At 55.9% G+C, this 24,663-nt stretch overlaps 2 protein-coding genes and 1 long non-coding RNA gene across 10 annotated transcripts; 1 reads left to right on the top strand and 2 right to left on the bottom strand.

The window, feature by feature from the left end:
- Positions 1–292: 292 nt before the first annotated feature.
- On the bottom strand, positions 293–9,336 carry LOC118967583 (uncharacterized). Of its 2 annotated transcripts, none has more exons than XR_012128848.1 (2): positions 5,880–9,336; positions 293–4,801 (listed from the first exon to the last, which is right to left on the bottom strand). It is a non-coding gene; the product is annotated as an uncharacterized lncRNA (long non-coding RNA). The 2 variants fall into 2 exon arrangements; XR_012128849.1 differs by having other exon boundaries at positions 5,455–9,292.
- A 151-nt stretch (positions 9,337–9,487) lies between these two features.
- Positions 9,488–14,077, top strand: NME6 (NME/NM23 nucleoside diphosphate kinase 6). 6 transcript variants are annotated; one of them, XM_073230545.1, is made up of 6 exons: positions 9,501–9,665; positions 10,471–10,567; positions 11,834–11,936; positions 12,449–12,488; positions 12,871–13,031; positions 13,257–14,077. In XM_073230545.1, exons 2-6 carry the CDS (start codon positions 10,478–10,480, stop codon positions 13,457–13,459), a joined length of 597 nt encoding a protein of 198 aa, XP_073086646.1. In that variant the 5' UTR covers positions 9,501–9,665; positions 10,471–10,477; the 3' UTR covers positions 13,460–14,077. The 6 variants fall into 6 exon arrangements, with proteins under 6 accessions (XP_073086645.1, XP_073086646.1, XP_073086647.1 ...); XM_073230546.1 differs by lacking the exon at positions 9,501–9,665 and adding an exon at positions 10,154–10,361; XM_073230544.1 differs by lacking the exon at positions 11,834–11,936 and having other exon boundaries at positions 9,488–9,665; positions 10,471–10,688.
- A 7,306-nt stretch (positions 14,078–21,383) lies between these two features.
- Positions 21,384–22,987, bottom strand: CAMP (cathelicidin antimicrobial peptide). 2 transcript variants are annotated; one of them, XM_017669314.3, is made up of 4 exons: positions 22,718–22,979; positions 22,192–22,299; positions 22,022–22,093; positions 21,384–21,586 (listed from the first exon to the last, which is right to left on the bottom strand). In XM_017669314.3, exons 1-4 carry the CDS (start codon positions 22,913–22,915, stop codon positions 21,446–21,448), a joined length of 519 nt encoding a protein of 172 aa, XP_017524803.3. In that variant the 5' UTR covers positions 22,916–22,979; the 3' UTR covers positions 21,384–21,445. The 2 variants fall into 2 exon arrangements, with proteins under 2 accessions (XP_017524803.3, XP_017524805.3); XM_017669316.3 differs by lacking the exon at positions 22,022–22,093 and having other exon boundaries at positions 22,718–22,987.
- Between the last annotated feature and the right edge of the window lie 1,676 nt (positions 22,988–24,663).

Genomic DNA, 24,663 nt, shown 5'->3' with positions numbered 1-24,663 from the left:
CCATCTTATTAGGATGTATGTTGATGTCAGCAGCGTTAGTTGCTCTGTACCGCAGTAGTCACGCACGCCACACTTACCACACTTATGTTGTTGCTGGCGAGGGGCTGAGGTCGGCGCTGGGGCTGTGCAGCCTCCCGCCCAGGGCTCCCAACCCCACCCAGCCTCGCACCTCCTCCAGGCAGAACATGTCAGTATAAATGAGTGCTGGCCGTTCTCCTGCACCCAGCCGAGTGAGCTGTATGTGGCAGCGACCAGGTCACCTACAGTGGCCAATGCCATCACTGCTCCAAAGTTCTGTAAGTCTCAACTTTATTGATCTCGAGTCAGAAGGCTGTGGCGGCCAAGGCAGGACTGACCTCAGGCTTCCTACCCGTCATCCCTCCGGAGGCACCTCCCCGGTTTGCTCCCCCATTCCTTCCTTCCCTCCCTGTGCCCCCAGAGCGATCCATCCACACACTGTGGAGCAGAAACCCCTGAGGTGAGGCTGTGTGAGGCCCAGTCAAGGGCCAAGCGGGATGAACTCAGTTGCAAGTAGCCACAGCCATTCAGATCCGGTGACGCAGATGAGGGTCACCCTCAAGCCCCCTCAGAAGAGCTGGAGAGAGAAGAGGGGGCACTGGGTGAAGCAGCTCCCCAGCTGGCAGTTCACTGATCCCTGAGTGGATGTTATGCCCCCAAACAACTTGCTTTAGCTTCTTTCACATCTCTGAGCTTCCGTGCTGTAGCTGCGTGGCTCAGCCTGGGCCACCAGGGAGCTTTGGGTGACACCCATGCAAGATGCCCGATCGTAGGGCCATAGGGGGACAGTGGGGCACAGAGGCTGTCGTCAAGGAAGCCATCTGACAGAGGAGGGTGGGGTCTCTCACACCAGCTTTCTCCTTCAAGGAGAACAGCCACACCCTTGGTAACTGAGATTAGAGACTGAGACCAATAACTTGAGAGAGGAAAAGCAGACAGGAGAGCGGGCAAAACTGTCTTCCCTTCCTCTTCTCAGCTTCTCCCTAAGAGAAGGCATGACAGTCTTGGTCAGACGAACACGTTGGCTGTGTAGGACTGACACCCCTGCATTCCCGGCTGCGTGCATGCCAGAACTCACACCAGCACCCAGAGGAGAGGAGGTGACCGACTCGGGCGTCAGCCTCAGTTCCTGGTCTTTCCATCTTCTGCCACCGAGCATATCAGCTGTGTGTTTTTCATGAATGTTCTTTATCATGTTGAGGAAGTTCCCTCCTGTCCCTGGTTTTCTGAGTTTTTTCCTTATGAAAGCATGTTGGATTTTGTTGAATATTGTTGAGGGTTTTTATTATGTCAATTGAGATGAACAGTCTTTTCCCCCCTTCATTCCGTTAATATGATGTTATTATATTGGTTGATGTTTGTAGGTTGAACCAGCCTGCATTCTTGGGATAAATCCCTCTTGGTCATGGTGTGTAATGATTTTAATGTGCTATTGGATTCAGTTTGCTACTATTTCATTGAGAATTTCTGCATCTATATTCATAGGGATATTGGTTTGCAGTGGTTTTTTTGTGTGTGATGTCTCTGTCTTAGCTGTCATGGTAGTTCTGGCTTCATAGAATGATTAGGATGTATTCTTCTATTAGAGTTTGAAAAGGACTGGTATCAAATCTGCTTTTAACATTTGGTAGAATTCACTAATGAAGCTGTCTTCATTAGGTTTTTCTATTACTGATTCAATCTCTTTACTTGATATATACATCTGTTGAGATTTTCTATTTCTTCTTGAGTCAGTTTAGGTAATTTGTGTGTTTCTAGCATTTTTTCTATTTCATCTAAGTTATCTAATGTGTTGATGCACAATTGTTCATAGTATTCCCTTGTGATCAACTTTATTTCTGTAAGGCCAACAGTAATGACTTAATTTTAATCAAATGCATACTTTAACTTTACTTCACATTTTCTTCCTAATACTCTATATTTCTACTCAAATATTCAAGATTTTGAATTTTCTATGTAAGATATAAGACTGATTATGTTTTAAACATTCAATTTCTTTGACAAGATCTGTATAGTAGATATTTTAAAATATTTGTTAAAGGAGAATTCACTGTAAGACTCTTTCCTTCTCAAACCTAGCTAAAGTTTATCAAGTAGATTTAGTCTACAAAAATGTAATCATTTTATAACTACCTTCTGAGCAGAATCAACCGCAAGGTCACAAGGCTCCTCCGATTTACAGGCCGGCATCATCGCTCAGCTGGGGGAGGTCTGTGACTGAGCGCTCTCTAGCCCCGCTGATGAGAAATCGTAAAGACTTCTAGGCACTTCCGTGATTTGGGTGACTCTGAAGAGACCGCATATGGTCTCCACCTCTGTCAGATCCTTCTGACCTTGGCTAATTCATAGAAAATCCTGCGGGACGCTCTCCTTTTATGTCTGAACCACAGCCCTTGTCGAATAAACCTCTAGTCTTAATGCATTTCAAACTCGTACCTCCAAAGAGACACTTTTAAACGTAAGGATGTCCACAGAATGGTGTCCGAGGGCTGTGTGCAGGCAGCACTGCTTCTTGCTCAAGCAGGTTGGCCTTTGTTCTCTGCGGGCCTTCGGCTGACCGGATGAGGCCGCCTGCCAGAGTCCAGCTCCAGTCAGTCCAGGGGTCCCCGGAGGAGGAACGGCGTCGGCGACTGGGTGAGAACACAGACACTGGCAGAGATGCTAAGCTGGCCTGGCCTGTTTATTCAGAAACCTCAAGCAAGATAGAAGGGATTGGTTACATGAAATCATCATAAAATCATAAGGCACGTGTCATTCAGTGATTTATGGCACAATCTACTTCTCGGAATGTTCCCCTGCTTTCCCAACCATGAAAGGTCATGTTTTCTTCTTCAAGATTTTTCTGTTGCTCTCATACCTTTAGATTCTAATCTCAGGTTAAATTTCTACAAGGCACCACACTGTTTTCTGAATGGGTCTTAGAACTTGCTCAGCCGGACTCCCACCTAGGCTGGCTGTGGGGCGTGTTGTTTCCTAGTTCCCCGAAACCACTCACAGTAGAAAGAGCAGCGCTCACTCTGCTGACGGTAACAATGCTTACCGTGATTTCTATAGTAATGATTCTTAAGGGAACTCTACCAAGATTATCCCACCTGTTCTACTGACCCACAAACCATGTTGGTCACCTCTGTTTCTCCTGGGGGCCAAGCTGGCTGGGGAGTTGTACCCTGAAGTCACCCGAACTTTCTTCTATTTCCCAACCCAGGGACAATAACCCACTGGCCTGACAGGAATGTGCAGGGGCACAGGCTGACTTTTATGATTGCTTTACGGCTCCTAACAGTCCTTTCTCTAGGGGCTTTTTCTGATTCACGAGGGCTGTTCGAATCTAGGGGAATAGTCAAATTAAGCAATAGAAGATATACCAGTAGCCTTCCCCTTGGAGGCCCGCTGTGCGGTATCCGTCCACGGCCTCCTGGGCTGTGCCATCAGGCAGGCAGAGTCGGTTGGCTTCCTGCAGCCGCCCACACTGGGGAGGGCCATCTGCTTCACTCAGAGACCACTGGCTTCAGTGTTAATCTCATCCAAAAATACCTTCACACAGATAGATATTCACAATGACCAGTTTGCAGGCACCATGGCCCAATCAAGTGGGCACACAGAACCAATCCCCACAAAGCCTGCCCCTGAGCCACCAGCTGGAAGACCGCTGACCTGCCATGCAAAGCACCTGGACTGAGCAAATAGTGAATCCGTTATTCCACCCCAACCTTCCCATTTCTGTCTTTTACTCAACGGCACTTCAGTCTGCCCAAGGCAAAAATGAAGATCCTGTAATCATCAACCCAGAGGTGGCTGAATCACAAACTCCTAAGAGGGTTTGGAAATTCTGCTGAATGCACCATCAACCCACACAATCAGTAACTTTTCTTTACAGCAGTCACACTCAACTGGAAGATAATATCAAAAAAATATTAGAAATAGAAACAAAAACGATGAAGTCTCTCAAAATTAACTATGAATACTCAAGACTCCCAAAAAGAAAACTTTGTAAGACTTTATAATCAAGGACTATTTAAGATCATATGAATAAATGGACAGAGTCCATGTTCTAGATTTTACCTGTGCCAGTTTTCCCTAAATTATTCTTTGTTCCCAGATGATATTCCGACTGGATTGAAGAGCCCTGCCTGATAACTGAGGGGTGCTGTGGGTAAGTTAGTAGTCAGCTGAGGACCCTACAGGCAACATGGATGCACATGCAAATAAGCCACAATACACATCAAGCCGCCGGAAACTGGTAGAGGCTATGGTTTGATAGAAGAAAGACCAAGAACTGGTCAGCATAAGAGTGATGTTCAAAAGCTCACGAATAGCCACATTCAAACTGAAACAAAGAGATGGCAACTTGCACCTGTTATACTAGCAAGAGTCAGATGGCTGGCCATGAGGTGACGACTGTCCTCGCATGGTCTGCGGTGACACTGGAGAGTTACAGCCACTGTGAGGGGCAACCTACCACTTTTTACGCAAAGGAATTAAATACACACATATGTTAGGGTCCAGCACTTCCAAGCCCAGCTTTGTGAAGTGACGTGTTCACTGCGGTGTCGTTCTGGGCGCAGGTGGCTGGCCCAGGCACAGCCTCGGTGAGGCTAGTCACAAATCCAATGGGGAAACTCTGAGGGCATCACCACAGAGTTCCACGCAGCCTTCTGACCAAGCCAGGAGTGCACTCAGCAATATGGGACTTCAAAGCACCGCCCTCGGAGGAAGAGCAAGGCGTGGAAAATACCCGTGGCACGGCACCACGAAGTGAACTAAATGAAAGACAGTGTCTGTCCTGTACAAAAACACATAAACACATGCACAAAGAACTCATTAAAATGGTTGGCTTGCTGTGAGGAGACGGGAGTGAGTGAATGCACAAACGAATGAATTGTGGTTGCTATGCACAGCCATGTGCCAAAGCAGAGAGGTACTGCTTGTCACCCAGGGAAGGTGGTGACCGTGGTGGGACCTCTTGCACAGACGAGAGCCCGCATCAGCTCCCCAGCCTCTGCCCTCCGCCCTCCGCCCCTTGGGGCCTGGCCCGACACATCCGGGCTCCCCTCTGTGCCTCGGCTCCTTGCCACTGCTGTCAGAATCCGCCAAGATTCATTGTTTAGCGTTCTTCCTGCAGGAGGAGGGTGGGAATATTTAACTGAGTGGCAGTTTTTCTCTTAATTTTCCCAAATTTGATGTCTCTTGCAGAAAAACTCCTAAACCTGCTACAAAGAATTACAAAACTTGCTGCATCCACAGACGATCAAAGAAACACAGTGGTGTGCCCGTTAAGGAGAGCTCAGGGGCTAGAGGAAATCAGCGGTCAGTCAACCCAGCAATCGGTCTAGCGCTGGATCAGACTCCCTGATTTGCTCCTTCAGGACGCGATGTTCAGCGCAAAGCCTGCTGGGCAAACATTTCTTAGATAATAAGTCTGTTAAAAATACATACCTGCTGTTCTGTTCTTTTCCCGCAACTGCATGATGTGTGCCACGGGCGCCCTCTGTCGGACAGATTGTGAGCAAAGGCGCACAGAAGCCTAACCGAGGGGCAGGTGCCCTGGGGCAGCAGTGCTGATGACCTGGGGCGTTAGCCCTCCCCGTCGAGTCTGGTCGTGTGGCAACATGGCTTTCAGCGCACGGGGATCTGGCTTGAGAAACCTCAGCCATGCCACACAAGAGACTCAGAACTTTATCCAAGGAAAGCTTAGCACCGCACGTGGAGTAAGGCCTGGCCACAACACAGCTCCTAAACACCCTCCAAGCGCTGCCTCGGTTCCACGAGCTCCTGGGGGGGGGTGCTCTGCTGGCGGGAACCGCATTGACCCCTGCACAAAGCATACAGTCTTGGCCCCAGGAACGTGAGCACACACTAACCTGAGGAAGGATGAAGAAATCCGTGCTGATGTGTCTTCCACTTTCCCAAAACTGTAAGCTGCAGGCTGATGGCAACACATAGGTAGGGACACTTACTTAGCACGGCTCGTACTGATAGAGGAGTCTGTCATTCACTCGGACTTCTTCTCACTTCTTAGGTAACAGCATAAAAAAATGAATAGAAGGAGATTTTTGTCATAAGTCTGAAATGAACCCCAGGCAACCAGCATTAATAATAAAAAAACCTCCCCCACTCAGGAGTTCGGAAGCATAACCAGAATTAAGAATCATTTGACTTATCTTGTCAAGGTCCCACGCAGCACAGAGCTCCTACAATTCTAAAGAGAAAAGTTTTTATGACCGATGGCACTGTCCACTCAGCGTGAATGTGCCTCTCCCTGGGAATGACAGTCCTGGCGACGTCTGCACAGGTAAGAGGCTGAAAATGCAGGAGGTGGTGTTTCACGGGAAAACACTGCTGTTGGTCAGGTCCCACCGGCTCCCACACAGCCTGCACACAACCCGTCAGGAAGTTTGTGTGACGACAAGCCCCAGGGGAGAAGGGATGTGGAGCTACACAGGATCAGCCATTCGTGTGGTACAAAGATTAAGCTGGTGTGAACGTGAACTAGATTGTTATGGGTTCAGATCCTAACTGTAATCCCCAGGGAAACCACTAAGAAAATAATTAAAAGATATTTAACACACACGAGAGGCAACAGTGGAGGAACAGAAAGGATATACGATATACGACAGAAAACAGACAGCAAAGGCAGAGGAAAATCTGCCCTGCCCATAATTACATAAATGGGTCAAACAATGAACTCAAATGCAGAGATCAGCAGAAAGGATAAAAATGGAATAAATTAGATGCTGTTGACAAGACACACGTCTTGGATTCTAAGATGCCACGGCTGAAAGTAAAGGGATGTAGAGAGTGCTGAAACCAAACAGGCAGGCCAGGCGGGCTATGCTGACAGCAGGCAGAACAGTGCAGACAGGCCTGGTTACTAGAGACAAAGATGTTTTATAGTGATCAGAGTCCATCTATCAGGAAGACATTTAGCTATAAACATTTTTGAAATTTAAAATAAAGCCCCAAAACACATGAAGCAAAACTGACATACTTGAAGAGATTCAGCATTCCATTGTCAATAATGGAGAGAACAGCTCGGCAGATCAAAAGGAAGTGAAGACTCGGCATAACCGCCCCCATATGGACATTACAGGACTCGCGCGGCTTCTGGGGCACCACCCGACAGCAGGATGCACGTGTTTCTCAGGAATGTGAATGAAATGTTCCCCGGGACAGACCATATCCTGGGCCATTAAAAATGTTCAATAAGTTTAAAAGGACTGAAATCTTACAAAATATGTTCTCCCACCACAACACACTGAAATCAGAAATCAAGAACAGAATAAATTTGGGACAGTCACAAGTAACAGGTGGTCCTATACACTGCTGCTGGGCATGCAGATTGGCATGACCCTTCTGAGAAAGCTGGCAAATGCCCAACAAAACTATGTATACACTTTCCTTTCCAGCTGGTAATCCCTGCCTCAACCCTGCTACTCAAAAGACACATCTGGTGCACAAAACTATAGGTGTCCAAGGTCGGCCCCTGCAGCACTCTTGGCATCGCAAGACCCCGAAGACAACCTACACGTCCGTGGAAGTTACATATGATGGTCACAGACAGGCCAGGCTATTTCCCATTGAAATCCCAAGTTGGAGTGAGAGGGAGGGGCTGGTATCACTGTAACAGGGTTTCAGGAGACACTGCAGAGAGGGATGCCAGGTTCCGTTGCGGACCTGACTGTTGGAGTTGCGGGTCTGTGTGAAGGACAACGGGGAGCCTGCAGCCCCACAGGGTGCCATGGTGGCCCCGCCTCAGGCAGGGGAGTCTACCTCTGCCTTAACAGGCAACCCCTCCCAAGGCTGCACTCAGGAGAATTAAAACCCAAAAAGGAACAGAAGACAACTGGCTGCTGCTTTTGTAACTTTGCCTTGAGATGTTTTGTTTCACTTATCAATTTGTCTCTTAAGAAATGAACCCTGTCTCCTCAAGGAGGCCTGCGACCCCCAGCATTAGGCAGGGGCCACTGAACACTGCGCACAGGGAAAGCTGTGCTCTAAGAGCTCACCCTCAATGCAGCCCTGGGGTGCCAGAAACACAGGACCCAAAGGTGAAATGGGACTAAGAAATAGGAACATGTTGGATGGAAAAGAAATACATCTCTAAGAAGCCCTGGTTGGGGGGCTGTGACGACTGTAAAATAACACTGCGAGAATGCGGAACCATGTGAAGTACCATCTACAGACCCACTTGAGTCCCAGAAACACCGAATCAACTTTGTCAGCCTGTTTACCTTGGCTCAGGTAACACCACGTTTCAGGGTCTTTTGAGAGTTTTCTAAGGACAAAATTTTGCCTCTTATCTATTAGGAACTGGGGATTGGCCTGCTTTCTGAATTTTGTGGATGAAGGCCCATGCTGTGCCAATTACATGTGTCCTGGTAACTGTTTGCTTTAAGTGAGGCTTTTAGGAGACCTGGCACTGAACTGGGCACCACGTTGGAGGGTGGGTGCGTTTTGTGCCTAAGTCGTGTGCTCCCACGGTGCCATTAGCAGTGATCACTACGCTGGCATTCAGTTTCCTCTGCCTGCCGGTCCTGTTGCTATTGGTTCTGAGCCCCGGTTCAGATAAAGGGTGTATTTACTGGTCTCCCCCTAAATTCACATCTGCCCTTATTACACAGGATTGCTGAGGCCGGTCAAAGCTCTGAAACATGGAACTAGAGTCTTCCACAGTGTGTGTGTGTGTGTGTGTGTGGCAGAAAAAAAGTGAATTAATGACCATGGTCAAAAAATCCGCAAAACCTGACAGTCCAAAGGTGTGTTCCGAAGTTAAAGGCAGGAAACAAAATTGCACCTGGTGCATTTGGACAGTAGGACTAAACCGAATGTCTGATCAGCGGCCCACGGTAGCCCACAGGGCCCGCGAAGGCAGAAGCCGGCAGGGGCCTTCGCCGGCCGCCCAGGTGGGCCGCCGGCTCTCCGGAGGTGCCCGCGGGAGCGCCGCCGGCACATAGACCTCCCCGCACACTCCAGGCTGCGGCGCCGGACGCGCATGCGGGTATAAAGCCGCGAACGGTTATCATGGTTACCCTTTATTTTAACTCGCCTCAAACTCAGTGTTGCCGCCCAAGACAAGGCTTCAGCACCCGCCTTCCAACTGCCACCCCGTCCCCACGGTGCGCGCGGCCATCGCCCCTCCGCACTTTACACCGCGCGTCGGGGGCGCCCCGCCGCCTCCTCGCCCTCCCGTCCCACACGATCCCTCGGCGCCCGCGCGCGCCCGCTCCCCACGAGCTGCGCGAGCCACCAGCGGCAGGCCACCGGGTTCCGCCGCGCAACCACCTGCCTCTCCCGGCGCGGGCGCAGACCGTGAATGCAGGCCACGCCCCTTCAGGGACCGCCCCTCCCTCTCCGCGATTTCCCCTTCCGCCCCCCCTGCTCGCCCCGCTTCCGGCCCCGCCCCCGGCCACCGCCTTCCCCTACGAGGACCCCCATGGCGGCCTGCCCCGCCGAGCGCCTGAAGGACCCCGCGGGGGCCGCAGCTAGCTACTGCGGTGCCGGGCGGACAGGCCGAGGCGGGGCGGAGCTGAAGGTGTACCCGCGCCTGGCGCGCCGCCTGGACAGAACCGCCCCCCCCCCCCCCCCCGGCTGCTTCCGTTCACGCGGCGCTGCAGCGGGCCGCGGCCGGGCCCGGGTCCCCGGAGCAGGTGCGCGGCGCTGTGAGGGCCGGGGGTGCGGCCTCGCCGCTCGGGCGCCCTCCCGAGGTGGGCGGCGGAGGGCGCTGCCTCCAGCGGCGCTCAGGCCGCCCTGCGGGTGGGAGGAGAGAGTGCGGCCCCGCCCTGTGTGCGCTGGGGGCCGCCTGGGCAAAGTAGCCACGACCCCCGCCCCGCCCCCAGCTCTTCGCTGAGCTCTTGGGCCGCCCCGGACACGAGAAACAAACTTGAGCAGGACCGCACTGGGTCGGGTCATGCGGCCTGTGACAATGGCCCTAACGCCAGGCGCTGTTGCAGCCGCTTCGGAGACCAGAGGGCCGCCTGCCCCTGGCCCTCCGAGGTTGCGGATGGTTTGTGCCCGGCCGACGTGTGGCGTCCCGGCAGCATCCCGCTTCTTCTGCGCACTCCGCGGATTCTGCAACAGACGGGGACGCCGTGGCGTGGAAGGCCTCGGGAGTGGCAGCCCTGCTCCCTTAGTGTGAATCCTCTAAAATGGAAAGCAAGTTGGGAAGGGAAAATAGGCAGACAGTCGGTGTCTAAACTTGGATCTCTCTAAGTCCTTCGTCGGGTTGCGGTTGCGCAGACCAGGATAGGCCCTCCAAGGGCAGCCTGGCTGCCCCTCTGCCCCTCTCCTCCCGCAGTCCCGTGAGCCCGAACGGACAGCTGCAAATAATGTCGCCAGCCGCACTGGTAACCGCCGCGCTTCGCCAGCATGGGGCCCGAGGGCCGGGCGGCCGCACAGCCGACAGGAGGGGGGGGTTCGCGCTGATGGGCCCTTGCCCCGCCTCTCTCACGGCAGGAGTGACATGGCCGCCCCCCTGCGAGGCACTCGGGCCCTCCAGCTCACTCTGGCCCTGATCAAGCCTGACGCGGTCGCTCACCCACTGATTCTGGAGGTAAGAACGAATCCAGAGCCTCTCCTACACGCCTTGGGCGTTGCTTCCGCGTCAGGAGCTCCAGGGCCACTCGGGAAGCATTGCAATTCTCTGCTATTCCTGAATGCACCCATTTTTGCTGGTAAGATAGCCGTTTGGATTTTAGGGTTAACAGATTGCTGGCAGCACTCGGCTCCTGAGGTACAGGACTGAGGTTCCCATGTCCTTGCTGGCCCTCAGGCAGGGACTGCTCTCACCTTTTAGAGACCACTCAGGTTCCTCGCCGCACGGCCCATTCCGTCTTCAAACGGCAGCAGTCCATCAAATGCTCCTCTTGACTAAGTGTGACCCCTGTAGCCCCCAGCCAGACAAAACTCTGCTTCTAAAGAGCTCATGTGATTAATTTAGGACTGTCTGGAAAATTTCCCTTTTAACTAAAGCAAAGTCAACTGATAGCAACCTTAATAACACACACAAAGTCCCTCTGCCGTGAATGAAATAAGATACTATTGCATCATATTCACCGTCCTGGAGACGGGGGTGCAGAGTCTTGGTGGGGCTGGATGAGGACAGTTGTAGGGTTCTGCCCGCATCTGTTTGGTAGTGCTGGCTGAGCACCTCCGCTCAGTAAGCCCACTGTGGTGCAGAGGGAGACCAGGGCATCTGGGAGTGGTGGCCTGCGAGCATTGTAACTCCCAGGCTCCAAAGGAAGGGTGGACTTTGGTCAGTGCACAGAACCAGGGCAGGTGCCCTGCAGGACGGAGTTGCTGAGCACGAATGTGTGCCGTGGGTCTGAGGGCCGCAGGTGGGCTGGGCTGCTGGGACCACAGAATGGGAAGAGGGGTGGAGGCAGTGCAGCCTCCAGCACTGGACTACGGTGGCGGCGCCTCAGTCCGAGAATAATCATGACACTCAAAGGCCTCTGACCAGAGCATGACACACATCCTAGTGTTCTTGATCCGTCAAGTGTGTTGGCTTGGAGAACAGGAGGCACTCAAGGCAAGACCACTGTGCGGAGATTCTTAACGGCGGTCTGCGAGGCAGGACCTGGGGGCTCAAGTTCAGGGGCAGTGGAGAGGGAGGTGCAGAGCAGCAGTCGTGGCCTCCATCCAGGCTCACACTCTGGCTGTGGGACAGGCGTCTACTTCACTCCTTTTCCAATGCACCAGCGGGTCGGACCTTGAGGTCCTGGCGCTCCTGGGCCCTCATGGTTTTTGGCCAGCCTGGTCTCCTTTTATTCAAAGGGGCCCTGTGACTGATTGTTGTCTTGGGGTGGTGTTTATTCAGGCTGTTCACCAGCAGATTCTGAGCAACAAGTTCCTTATTGTACGAATGAGAGAACTTCTGTGGAGTAGAGAAGATTGCCAGAAGTTTTACCAAGAACATGAAGGTAGGATAAGTCCTCTGGATGGGAGGCTTCTCTGTCCCAAGAGGTGTGCAAGACAGGTGTCACCTGGACACGTGATGGCAGGCTCTCTCCAGCCTGCCCGCTGTAAAACTGTAGCCAGTCTCCTAAAGTCTGGGTTTATACACACACTTCCCCTGATGTTCACTCTTTTCTTAGTGTCTCCTAGGGAAGCTTTACGTCTACCAGAAACTTGGCTTTATGTCTGGTAATATCAGCAGTACAGTCAGCAAAGGTCTGCTCTGTCAGACATTGCCAGATGCTCAGGGTTCCTATAAATCTCCCAGCAAGCCCTGGGAGGTAGCGTAGTTATGACTAGGAAACTGAGTTAGAGAAGCAAATGCCTTACCTGAAGCAGCCCAGTTTGTGAGTGGCAGAACCTGGGTCCAGGCCCACGTCTGTGACCCTGCAGGGTCCCTACATTTTTCTCTGAAACAGATTTTATCCAAGTAAGGAAGCAGTGCAGCAACATTTTGATGAAGGCTCTCTCTTTGCAGGGCGCTTTTTCTATCAGCGGCTGGTGGAGTTCATGGCCAGGTACCTTTCATTTTGGCTCCGGCATCTGACCACTAGACATGCCTCCCCTGCCCCAAAAAGATCTGTTAGTTCCATTTGCCACTTGTAACGTCATAACCAGTGTCTGAACTTCAAGTGTCTGAAGAAACATAGACCCGGGGCTCTGTCTGGGCCAACACTGGCCTGGCAGCCGCCTGTCCCATGGTGTTGTCAGAAAGCATTGTTGAGCGCTGCCCCCTCTGCTGATCTGTGGCCTTGCGTGTGCATCAGCAGTGGCCCTCTGTCACCTAAGGTTCTAGTGGAAGCAGTGCTGGCACTCAGCTCCAAAGGCAGGAAGCCCTCAGTATGCACAGGGTGCCCTCCTAGACCGGACAGCCAGATTCCTGATTGCCCTTGTTCACAGTGGGCCAATCCGAGCCTACATCCTCGCCCACATGGACGCCATCCAGCTCTGGCGGACACTGATGGGACCCACCAGAGTGTTTCGAGCTCGCCATGTGGCGCCAGATTCGATTCGTGGGAGTCTGGGCCTCACTGACACCCGCAACACAACTCACGGCTCTGGTGAGTCTGCCTCCTGTGTCCGCAGCTGCAGGCAAGGGCGGGGGCTTGGGGCAGAGTGCCAGGACCCCCAGGTCGCTGTCTTCCCAGTTGTGTCCCTGGCCCTTGTGGCCATCCTGGCAGATGCGGCCCCAGGACTGATGGGCAGGTAGGGGAAGGAGCTGTTCCGGTTTCTGGGCCTGCCTGTGACGCCCCGTGGGAACCCCTCTCTTTGTTACCCCCCTGCAGACTCTGTGGCCTCAGCCAGGAGGGAAATCGCCGCCTTCTTCCCTGACTTCAGCGAGCGGCGCTGGTACGAGGAGGAGGAGCCCCAGTGGCGCTGCGGCCCTGTGCACTACAGCCCCGGGGCGGGCACCCACCGCGCAGCGGGCCGGGTGGCCCGGGGCCAGCCGGGCGCACACCTGCCGGGCTCTGAGGACTGGGGCCATTGAGGCCTCCCCTGTAGGCCCCCGGCCCAGGGTGCTGGCCCAGGACCAGGAGGCCCACGGCTCGGGGCACTGCCGGCCCCAGGACCTCGCTCCGTACTGCCGCCTCCTTCGGAATCTAGATGTCTACCTCCTCTCTGGCACGTTCACGGGTGGTTCAGAGAAACGATGGTCCGCCCTTCCTGGAGCAGCCTGCCTAGCTGACGCCTGGAAGAGCGGTGTCTGCTTCTCCGTCAGTGAGTCAGCTGCACCCAGTGCTCCCTCTCCATCCTCCCGGGTCCTGAGCCTGGGCCTCTGGTCTGAGTGAAGAGAGAACCGAGTCGAGAGCCCCCAGAAGGTCCACACACAGTGGTGCTCGTGCAGGGCCAGCGACAGGCCTGAGTGTGGGCTCCAGCAGTGCTGGGAGCCGGGCCAGGGCTCGCCCAGGGGAAAGGGCGCCTTTCATTTGAACAAAGGTGTGTCTGCCCGGTAAAGGCACATTTTTATGCCTCACTGTTATTCTGATCTGCAGAGGTCCGCCAGAGGTGGCCAAGTCTCTCTTGTTGGAGAGGATGACTGGTGCCTATTACCTCGTTACACATTACCTCACGATTTAGTGGCTTAAACAATGACTTACCTCACGTGTCTGGCCGGGTGATTTTGCTGGTCTCACGTGGACTCGCCCATGGCTGATTCAGCAGATGTGTCCAGTGCAGTCTTTCATCCTGAGTCGCTTGCTGGCTTTTCCCAGGCTCCGAGAGGGCAGCCCCTGCCCAGGCTTATCAAGCTTCTGCCGCTCATCCCATTGGTCTTAGCAAGTCACACGGCCAGCCCAGTGTCTGTGTGGGAAGGGGCGGCTCACGGCGTGGATCCCAGGAGTCAGTCATGAGGCCATTGACAGCCTACTGCACGGGGACTGGTGGGGACCCTTGAATTTACATAGAACTTACAGAAATAAATACTTAAACAAGCCAACTAGGGAGGTGAATATAGAATGTGCGTGTATTCAGGCAGCTGGAGATCGTAATAGGATCCATGGGTAAATGAAGAATCATACTGTGCTTCTGGACAGGGTCAGTTACCCTGCAAGCTGGTCCGTTCCTTCCACATTAAGTAAACTCAGTGCAAGACCAGTCAAAACCACAGCAAAGTTTTGTGGACCTACATAATCCTAAAATTCTTCTCTTAAAGAAATTACATAATAGCTAATAAATTTATGAAAATAAAGAATAAAAAGAAAGACTTGTCTTCTAAAATATAGCTACTCACTATTAAGCCACAGTAAATAAAACATGGAGCATTTTCTGAGCAGTAGACAGACGTGGAACAGCACGGCTGATCCAGAGGAAATGCAGATGTTAGCGCCTTTCACCGAGATGTTTTGGAGAGGAAGTCGAGGGGAAGCTCAGCTTGGGACCGTGCCGGCCCGCTCTCGCCAGGTCATACAGAAGCTGGGACAGGTGAAGGCCCACTTCCTTGCCCCACTACCCTCTTTGTGCAGGTGTTGACCTGACGCTGCCTACCAGCGCAGGTGGTGTGTAACCCCGGTGAGGAGCGCACAGTAGGCCCCTGCAGTGGGCTGTGTTCCAGGTACTGGCTTTCCCTCTTCAAGAGTTGAACTTCCCTGCCGACACGAGGCGCAGCACTGACTTCTCTCACCTGGTGATGTGGGTGGCAATGGCATCTCTGCTAACTCCAGGAGCCATAGTGTGATCACTTCTCTGTCTTTGCCCTCTTGTCTAAGCGCTACTTGCCCCGCACAGGGTCCACTTCCTAGCCCTTGGTCCGAGAGGCGACAAAGTAGAGGCAAAGCCCACCCGGTGCGGGTTCCCTGGGGAGAGGGTTAGGCGGCACCCGTTAGATCTCCGTGCAGACTTCAGGCCATTTGCTGCTTCACGTACCAGCCCACGCCGAACCCGGCTCCTTCCAGAACTGCCGGCAGCAGAGGCCGGTATTGACAGAGGAGGGCCAGCACCCCAGTGCTGCTCTGCTGGATCCATCGCGACCGAGCTGGGACATGAATGCTGCTGCAGACTCCCTCTCGAGGGACGGGGAGGTCCGGTCACGCTTACAGGATCACAGCGTCCCGGTGGCAGAGCTGGGCCCAGAGCCAGTCTCCAGCGCCACAGCAGCTTTGCTTACTTGCTGCCTCAGGAGTTGCCTCCAGAGTCAACGACTGGGTGAAAAAGCAAAGCAAAGCACGGTGAGCGCACGTGCGGGGCTCACTGGAGAAGCTGGGCCCTTCAGTGCCAGGGAGAGGGTCGCCGCCAGCCGAGGCAAACCGGGTCAGGCTCTTGTAACGCCTCCACACATCTAAGTGGCTAAGAGCAGTCAAGGTGTTTCCCCTTGCCCGTGCTGCAGGTCGGTGACCGTGGCCATGCGTGCGGCCGGACAGCAGAGGAAGAGGGGTAGAGGATGGGTAGTGGCCTGGTGGGTGGTCGGGCAGATGTGGCGCCTCACATCAATGAGGAGACCGTGCCTCAGTGTCTGGCGGGAGCAAACTGCCATCTACACAGTACCTGTTGTGATTGCAAACAAAAGCTGGCTTCTAAAACAGACTCTTTGCCTTGGTAGAGAATGCGTCTCTGCAGAGGGTGGGCAAGGTGTGCACCCCTGCATATCACCCCAGTCACCATCATGTCCTTGACCTTCTCTACAGGCAAGCCGCCCAAGGAAGGCACCTGGTGGCGAGGGAAGGGCGCCGAAAAGGTATTCCGCAGGAAACCTGCAGAAACATACAACGGGCTAGAATTACAGAACCTTGGTACAGATGCCAGCTCCTCCAGGAAGCCCTCCTGGGAGCCTGGAGGAGGCTTGGGCATTTGCAGGGCCACACGAGCACCACAGCACCATCCACGCATGTAAGTTTAAAGTGCCTAGCAGCTACCCTGAGAAGTTCTTAAAAAAAGAAGTTAATTTTAACACCATTTAATCCAACATACCTAAAATAATGCCATTTCAACACATAACCAATATCAAAAAAGTTACCAGTAGTTTATATGCTTTTTTTCCCAACCAGCTCTTCAAAGTCAGGTGTGTATGTGACACAGCATGTCTCCATGTCTCAATAACCTTGAATTTTCAGAGGTTAAAGGGAAACATCATCTCACCAAAACAACCTGCATCTGAAGGGGAGATATTGTGGACTTCAGGACCTAGTTGCGAATTAGTCAAAGGAAGTAAAATCAGGACTTAGGTCCTCAGATGCACTTGCCCCAGGCACTCCCAGGGGCCTACGGTGGGGAGAACTGGGTGGAGGGTGGGCAGTGAGGGGCATGGCTGGGGCGTCCTGGTGGCCATGTGCTGGGCGTGTCACTAGGCCTTACTTCGGGGCCCACTCCTGATTGCAGGAGGCCCCCCATGCCCTGTGGTGGTATGTCACGGCTGTGGTCCTTACGTGGCTTGATTAACTCGTGGATTCTGTTGACATTTATGCTAGAACAGCCCTTTTCCTGGGGCATCCACGTGAGGTGGTTGGGCTGTGGGTCCTGTGCAGTCCACACAGACTGACTGCGTCACTGAGTCGTCCTGCGGCCAGCCACCAGACCACGGGGCAGTCTGTCGTCTCCTGCCTGCGATCCCATGAAAAATGTAATGAGCTGCTGGCCTTTCCCCAGTGGGAGCACGCCTTCCAGTCAGAAGTCCTCCTCATACCTGAAACGCATCTCCGCATGCCCTCAGCAGGGTCAGCGCCCGGTGTGTGGGTGTCCTTCCGATGAAGCAGTGAGCTCTGGGGGCCATGGCACCTGGGGACCGGGAAAGCCACCAGCACCGCCGCCAGCCTGGCATGGATCCGGGCCGAGGCCCACGGGGGCTTCCTGCTGCACGTCAGGCCAGGGCAGTGTTTAAGGAGCCACCCGTTTGGCACAGGAACACGCACTTTCTGAAGAGTAGCGATATTTCTCTGGTTGCCAGAGGGGTCCAGTTTTGTGAATCCACCCACATCGTTTCAAGAAACTTTATTTGACAAGCAAGCCTCTGAGTTTTGTTGGGATTTTCAGTCACTCCTGATAATGAGGTAGAGGCATTAAGATGGCAACCACAGCTTGCCAGTCACTGCACAGGAAACCACTCCGGGCTTAGCACAGTCGGAAGGCTCCTGCACCACGGGTGGAAGGGGTCTGTCATCCGAATACAGATGCAATTACAGGTGCATGCTGTGCACCCCAGGACAAATGGTTAAAAACAGTTTAAAGGACGCATAAGTAGCCAAAAGTGAACATGAAGCATAATCATAAAATCTGCCCAAAGGCTGCAAAGGAGAGAGGGAAAAATAAAGCACGAACTGAATGACTAAGAAACAGCCACGAGCTGTCAGGTTCCAATCCAGACGTGTCTCTGATCCAGTAACGGGCAGGGGTCCAGTTTGTGTCTGATGTTTGCGCACTGGGGCCTGGCTCCTGGGGTTGGGGGTGCCAAGCCCCCCCAAGCACAGTTTTCATATGCAGATAGCCTGGCCTTGTGCCCCAGAGCCGGCAGCACCAGCTTGGGACCCTGCTCCCCAAGCAGACCCGAAATGTCATCCCCCCGCCGACCCTGCCTTTATTCCTCCCAGAAAAACCCTAAGACAGCTTTCCTGTGGTCTGTCTGTGCCTGCGCCCCAGTGTCGTGAGGCACGGCCCCTCCCCTCAGGAACTGCGCGAATAAACGGCCTCTAATGGCGGCAGCGTCCTGATCTCACCATACTGAACAAAATCAAGATCCTGGGTGCGTTTTAAGATGAAAGGTTGAGGGTGGCCCGGGACCCTGGAGGACCCCTCCCCACCATGCAGGCTGCTGGTTGATATCCTCTGCTGGCATGCCAGGCCTCCCGGTCCTGCTCGGACTGCTCCGCGCTGTGCCCTGAGAGGGACCCAGACTGGCTCTGTCTTGAGCCCCTTGTTCTGTGATTCAGATCCAGCCCCTTGTGAGGCCCTTCATCTTCCGTATCAGCCGGGTCACCCCAACCCCCTAAGTGGGCTGTCATTCTTGATGTGCAGATGGGTGGACAGGCCTGGAAAGATCAGCTCACCTGTTCGGGGCTGCACAGGTGGAAGAGCAACCACCCTGCACCTCTTCTGCCCCTGGAGGCTGACCGGGAGTGCCCTGGCCCCTTCTGGGGAGCCCCCAGCCTAAGTCTTGAGACCTCAGTGGCAGGCATCCAGGGCGGGGTCTCCAAGGGGCCCACCCTCAGTGCCGCCCCTCCTCGTGACCTCCCACTCTCTCCTCTGCCCTCTGTGCTTGCCATCTGTGCCCCAACCCCTGCCAGCAGCCTTCACATCTGCATAAACAATGGGAGCCACTCAGGGCCATCTCCGGGAGCCTCGGCCTCTCAGGCACTCCTCACCCTCTGCAGCCCCCAGTGCCCCTGGCTTACAGGACCCTGTGCCCACTGTGGCCCTGCGCCAGCACCTGGGAGCCTCTCTGGCTTTGCTCTGCTGGCCTCCACATCAGGCCTGGCACCTGCCACCCCCCGGGATTGCTGGCTGGGTGCTGCAGAGCCCCTGTGCTGCGGGCTGCAATTCTCTAGAAGCAGGGCCTGAGGTTGGGATGTGGAGGCACATGATTTAGGGTGGCAGTCTCAGGAGGGGCAGAGGAGGGTGCCAGCAAGGGTGTGGTCCGCCCTGAGAATGGCTCCAGCCAGAGGCCCCAAAAGCCATGGAACCGAATGGCACCCCTCCTCTGGTCCTGGCTTGAGGCAAGGCGCTGGGCCTTTGCACTGGTGAGTCGCCACCCGCAGGCACTCCTGGGCGTACTGGAAGGGACCATAAGCCACTGGCAGGCACCTCCAGCCCGACAGGTGGTGGACAGCCCCAGGAAGGGGCTCTGGCCCAGCCCTGGTGGCATCCAGTCCCCAGGGCACACGTTCCAGTGCATGTCAGAGCCAAGTCATCCAGACCGACCTTGTCACCTCCCCATGCACGGGCTCATCTCTGACCCATGCCAGGAACCTGGCAGTCCGTGGTCATACTCAGGCAGTGCCACATTGCCCAGCTGGCAGGGTCCACCTCCACAGTGACTGTCAGCCTCTGGGAGAGCCTGCCTTCCATTCTCCCTCCCCTCCTCTTGGTCCCTGCCCTGGGGACAGGTCTTTGCTGGCCTCCCTCACTGTCCACCCCTCCTAAACACACACACACACTGGAGCCAGGGCGGTGTGGCCAAGACAGGTGAAGGACCTGGTGTCCACCTGCCGACACCTCGCTTGCTCCTGACCGCGCATCTCTCCGGCCCCGCACCACCCCCTCCCCTGCTGGCCTGCCCAGCGCTGAGCTGGTGTCATTCCTCGCGCCTGCCTGCCCACTGCAGTGCCTGTGTGGAGGCAGTTTCCTCCCCACGCTGGGCCTCGGTCCCCCCTTTGCATTCCTATGTGTGGGCACCGCCTACCTGCAGAGCTCACCACCCAGAGCTGTACTGTCAGCGGGAACTGACAGGCCTGGGGAGTGTGGCCTGAGCTCCAGGACCATTTCAAGGTCTAAGGTTTGTTCTCATGGATGAGAAAGCCTGGAGGCCAAACAGAAGACCTGCCAGTCTTCATGTTAGGCACTGACAAGGCTCACAGACTTCCCTGGGGGGCAGCTGCAGTTCCCTGATCAAGGGCTGGGACAGAGAAATACAAGCATCCATTGCCTTTCTGTTCACGTGTACATGCTGGCAGCCTGTCCCGGGCGAGGGGCAGCCGGCCAGCCCCACACAGAATATCTAAGGATAAGGCCGGACTGCAGAGTAAGGGGGTTGCTGTGGCAGCGCGACAGGCCATCCTAGGGGGAAATAGGAAGTGGAAGTGACCAGCACAAACCCATATCATCCTGACAAATGACCCTCTTCCCTTCCGGGCAGCAACGTGCCAGCTCATTTGTAGTGTTTGCTGATTTCCATGGTGTAAATACTCCTGCTACGGCCAATTCCAAGCTACCAAGAGTTCTGACAAGCAGCTGAAAACGTCCTGCAAACCTAGCCATTTCTGGAAGGCTGGTGTTCCCCGGCACCAACACAGCACGGCCACCTGGGTCTCCTCTACAGCCCTTCCCCCGCCTTCTGATGATTCCGCGTGAGAAGCGTCTTAGGTTTCCTGACCTGCCTGCAGTCAGCCTCACCTGCTCACCAGGAAGAAACAACAGGTCACCAAGTGAAGCTGCGTAGGATCCAGCCTTGGTTTGGGCTGGCCCAGGGCAAGGAACAAGTGGACTGGCTCCCTGGAGGCCATCACAGAAGCCTCAGCAGGAGCCTAGAGATTCCAGGCCAGGCGGGGACTGGAGGCGGTGGAGGGGTGTTTGTGGATGGGTTACTGCAATGGGTGCCATGTGGCCTGGCAGGCCTCTGGGGCGGAGTGACCCGGTGTGAGGATGAGGTGTCCCCCTGACTTGCAGGCTGCCCACAGCGAGCAGCTGCAGTGCATCCAGGTGGCTCCAGCAGGTGTGGCAGATGTGGGCATGTCCAGACCACCCAGCACAGCAGCCGTGCGGGCTGAGCACCCCTGGGCAGGACTCATCACAGAGCAGCCCTCTTGCTTTGAATGGCGGACAGTTGGACCATCTGATCCCTAAACAGGGCCCAGTGCTTGGAGCTGCTGCCCCATGGAGAGGGGTGTGCTGAGTGCCCAGGGGAAGCCCGAGGGGCTTCCCGTCCTCTGAGGGCACCATCCCAGCAGGCTGCCCTTCAAGCATGTCTGCGTGTGTTTGCAGGACGCCTGGCCCTCCACCTGGGCAGGAGCAGCCCCATGGCACAGAACTCACCTCTGGACCACCGTCCCCACCAGCATTCAGCTGGGGGCAGGGGTGCCCCGGGCACTGGACTGACCCTGAGAAGGGGAGCGCTGCCCTGCTGCCTCACCCCCACCCTCCTGAGGGGAGAGTGCCGCCCACTCTGGGTCCGGCGCACACGCAGGCCTGCAGGAGCTTGTACGTGGGGTCTCCTGAAGTAAAGAAATGGTTGTGGTGAGTGGGAGGGGGCTAGTGAGACTGAACCGGGGGAAGCTGCTTCCACAAGAGTTTATTTTTTGGAGTCCAGAACCCTGAGCCAGGCCAAAGCAGACCCTTAGGCCCCTTCTTGTCTGGGCACAAGATTTGAAAAGAAATCCTTGATCTTCTGGCCAATTCTCTCAATTTTCTGGCCAATCTTCTGCCCACCTTTCTGGAGGAGATTACCCAGCTTGCGAAATCTCTTGGTACGCAGGGGCTGTGCAGAAGGAAACATCTCCTCGTAGGGCTGGACTTGGGTCATGCTAGGACCCCTGACTCCCCTCTTCCTGGGCCACCCAGGGGACTTGGGGCCCCAGGCCCCCCTCTGGCTGTGATCCCTGGAGCCTGTGCTTGGACCCCTACAGCGACAAGGAGGGCCTCGAGGCCCAGAGATGGCCGGGGCTCCCAGGCACACAGCCAGCTTGAAGCCAGGCAGGGACTCACTACTGTGCCAGAGTCAGAATGCCCGGACCTGCTGAAGTGCAGTGTGGGCCCCACCCAGGGTCTGACTGAGCAGGCCGAGGAGGGCCTGAGAACATGCAGCCTGATGGGTTCCCCGGTGAGCACCGCTGTTGGGCTCATCCTGGAGGCCTGGGGCACAGAGTGAGGCTGGCCCCGGAGCTGGGGCTCTGCCCAGGGTGGGGCCCCTCACCTCATCACAGCTGATGTCGAAGTAGCCCTCGTCGGGGTCTAGGATGATTGTACCCAGGCACTGTTTCACCAGCTGGGAGGGGGACTCGAGGTCAGGCCGCAGCCAGCAGCCCATAAACCCCCACCTGCCCAGAGCCCCACCCTGACCTCTCGCCCAGCCCAGCCACTCACCCCGTTCTCCTTAAAGTCGCACTGCTCCGGCGGCTGCTGTGATGTGCGGGGACACACAGTCTCCTTCAGCGTGAAGCTCACAGGCTTCACAGCACCCTGGTCCTCATCCTGGTCAGGGGAGGATGTGGGGGTACTGGTCTCAGGCTCGCGTCCCATCCCCACCGAGGCCTGGCCCAGGGCTGGGAGCTGGCAGAGTGGGGGAGCTGCAGGTGGGGACGAATGGTGTGTGCCCTCCCTGTGCACAGAGCAGGAGCCCTAAGGAGAGCACCAGGGCCTGGGGGGTTGGGAAGGGCTGAGCAGAGCCCTTTGGTGGGGATGGGGGAGGACATGGGGTGCAGAGGAGACTCGAAGCAGGGAGTTGCATTGGCAGCCAAGCTCCCCACTCTGTGCCTGGAGCTCCCAGAAGCCCCTGGAGCCCGGATGGTGGGTGAGGGCCCCTTTGCCTTAGTGGGTCTAAGGCAGGAAACTCTTGTGCTGGGACTCCCCCAGAAGAGGAGGTGGGGCCGCCCTCCCCACCCCGACTCACGTCCTTGGGCAGTGGATCCAGCTGGAGGAGGCGGTAGAGGTTGGGCTCTGAGGACTGCTGGTTGAAGCCCTCTACAGTGCGCAGCACGGCCTCCCTATAGCTGAAGGCCTGGGCTGTGGCCAGAGGGACCACCAGGCCCAGCAGCAGGAACAGCAGGGGCGGCCCCCGCCAGGAGGGGCTGTGCCTCTGGGTGCCCATGGTCCCCGAGCCTGCCTCACCCGGCCCGCGGGACCCGCCTTTATGCCCCGCCTGGTCCTGAAGCCGAGGCCCAGTGGGCCTCCCTGACCTGCCCCCTGGCCACCTGCCAGGGCGTGCTTGCCTCAGCCCCACTCTTGCCACAGGGCTTGCTGGGCTGCGGTGCCATGTGCACATGAAAGGGCAGGAGGGTTTCCCCATCTCCCTGACAAGGTCCTGGGCCCCACTGGGCCAGGGGCTTGTACCCCAGGCTTGCCCAAGAGGGCGGGGTGCTCAGGAGGGGAGAGAGCCAGCACCCACACCCTCCCCAACGGCCCCCTCCAGAACCAGGGGGTCCGTTTGATGATGAGTCAGTGACCACCTCTCATCTGGAGCCTCACCAAACAGCAGTGCCCAGGGGCTTTCCAGGCCACACCAGCCTGGCCTCTGCACTTCAGCCAATTCAGGGGCCCAGACCCAACTGTGGCCCAGCCCCGCATTCTTCTCCACTGCCTTTCTCAGTCTAAAGCTGCCCCAGCCCCCATGGGGCCTTGCCCCCGCTCCTCCCAGTGAGCCTGAGGGAGGGCTGTCCACACGAGCCGACCCCCTTCTTCTCTCCCACCCTCCAGGCCTCTGGCTGGTCAGCCCTCACTGGGCCCAGGGGCCACTCTCAAGCTGTCTTCATCTGTGCGGGCGCCAGTGCCCTCCCCTCCCGAAACTGCCCCCTGGACCGTCCCCTGGCTTCCCTCTTGCCCCCCTGGCGGCTCTCCCCCAGACCCCCCTCCTCCTGCGGAGGGCTTGCCTTCCCTGCCCAGGCCTGCTGTCTTCCCTGGCCTCGAGGTGTGGAGGGCCCCTGCACACGTCGGTGAGGGCCTCTGTCGGCAGCAGTCTAATCTCTCCAGGTGTTTGGCCTTGACCCAGCTGCTCTGGGTTACCCCTGAGTTATTTGGGCAGCTGTGGACCTTTGGGTTGGATGGATGGGCAACAGAGTCAGCCAGCTGATGGGCCTTCCCAGGTGGTGTCCCGCCCACCTGAGGGGGTTGCAGGCAAAGCGCCTCCCCCGGTCACCTGCCACCAGTGCCCAGTGCTGTGGCTGGACTGGCCCTTGTGGGTGTCACTGTGATGGCCTCAGCAACAGCCGTCAGGGAGCTTAGAAAACAGTCCTGTCACTTCCAGGGCCCAGGAATCGGCGTGCATGGGCCCACACCCCGAGGTCATGCGGCCCACCCTCGCACCTGAGTTACTGGGGTGCAGGGCGTGCAAGGCGCTCGGAGCCACGCGTGAGCCCAGGGCACAGGGGCCTCCCTCCTTGGCCTCTGCAGCAGGCCCGAGGCACCCACAAAGCCAGAGCTGGAGGGGCTGCAGTCTGAGGCCCAGGGCAGCTGACAGGGCTCCACAAAGGTGCCAGGAGGGAGAGCTCGGGGTGCCCCACAGCCACATGACTGTCAGTCCTCTGCCATCATCTTCTCCCCCCCCCTTGACTGGGGGAAGGCCAAGGCGTGGAGCCGCAGAAGCTCCTCACCCAGGGTGCAGTCCCCGGCCTCTTTAGGATTATTGTCAAGGACAAATGCAACTTGGAAATTGTCTCCACAATATTAGTGAAAAGCTTTAGCCACTGGTGTGAACCTCAACTTGTTCTTCTGCCAGGAACGCGATCTGGATCCAGTTTTCTTTTATAAACTAACAAGGTTTGTGTTACTGTGCCTGACTCAAGGCTAAATTTGAGAATAAAAGCTGTAAGGTCTGCATGTCTGTGTATGTTTGTGTGTCTA

Source organism: Manis javanica, chromosome 3 (assembly GCF_040802235.1).
Source record: "Manis javanica isolate MJ-LG chromosome 3, MJ_LKY, whole genome shotgun sequence".
Taxonomy (NCBI): domain Eukaryota; kingdom Metazoa; phylum Chordata; class Mammalia; order Pholidota; family Manidae; genus Manis; species Manis javanica.
This window is presented reverse-complemented; position numbering and strand designations above follow the sequence as displayed.

Coding starts and splice junctions, on each gene's coding strand:
- NME6 (XM_073230544.1), top strand. CDS start 10,478: ATGGCCGCCCCCCTGCGAGGCACTCGGGCCCTCCAGCTCACTCTGGCC. Junction 12,489..12,870: donor CTGGTGGAGTTCATGGCCAG/GTACCTTTCATT, acceptor CCTTGTTCACAG/TGGGCCAATCCGAGCCTACA. Junction 13,032..13,256: donor CAACACAACTCACGGCTCTG/GTGAGTCTGCCT, acceptor ACCCCCCTGCAG/ACTCTGTGGCCTCAGCCAGG.
- CAMP (XM_017669314.3), bottom strand. CDS start 22,915: ATGGGCACCCAGAGGCACAGCCCCTCCTGGCGGGGGCCGCCCCTGCTG. Junction 22,300..22,717: donor TGGATCCACTGCCCAAGGAC/GTGAGTCGGGGT, acceptor TCCCCTGACCAG/GATGAGGACCAGGGTGCTGT. Junction 21,587..22,021: donor TCGACATCAGCTGTGATGAG/GTGAGGGGCCCC, acceptor CCTTCTGCACAG/CCCCTGCGTACCAAGAGATT.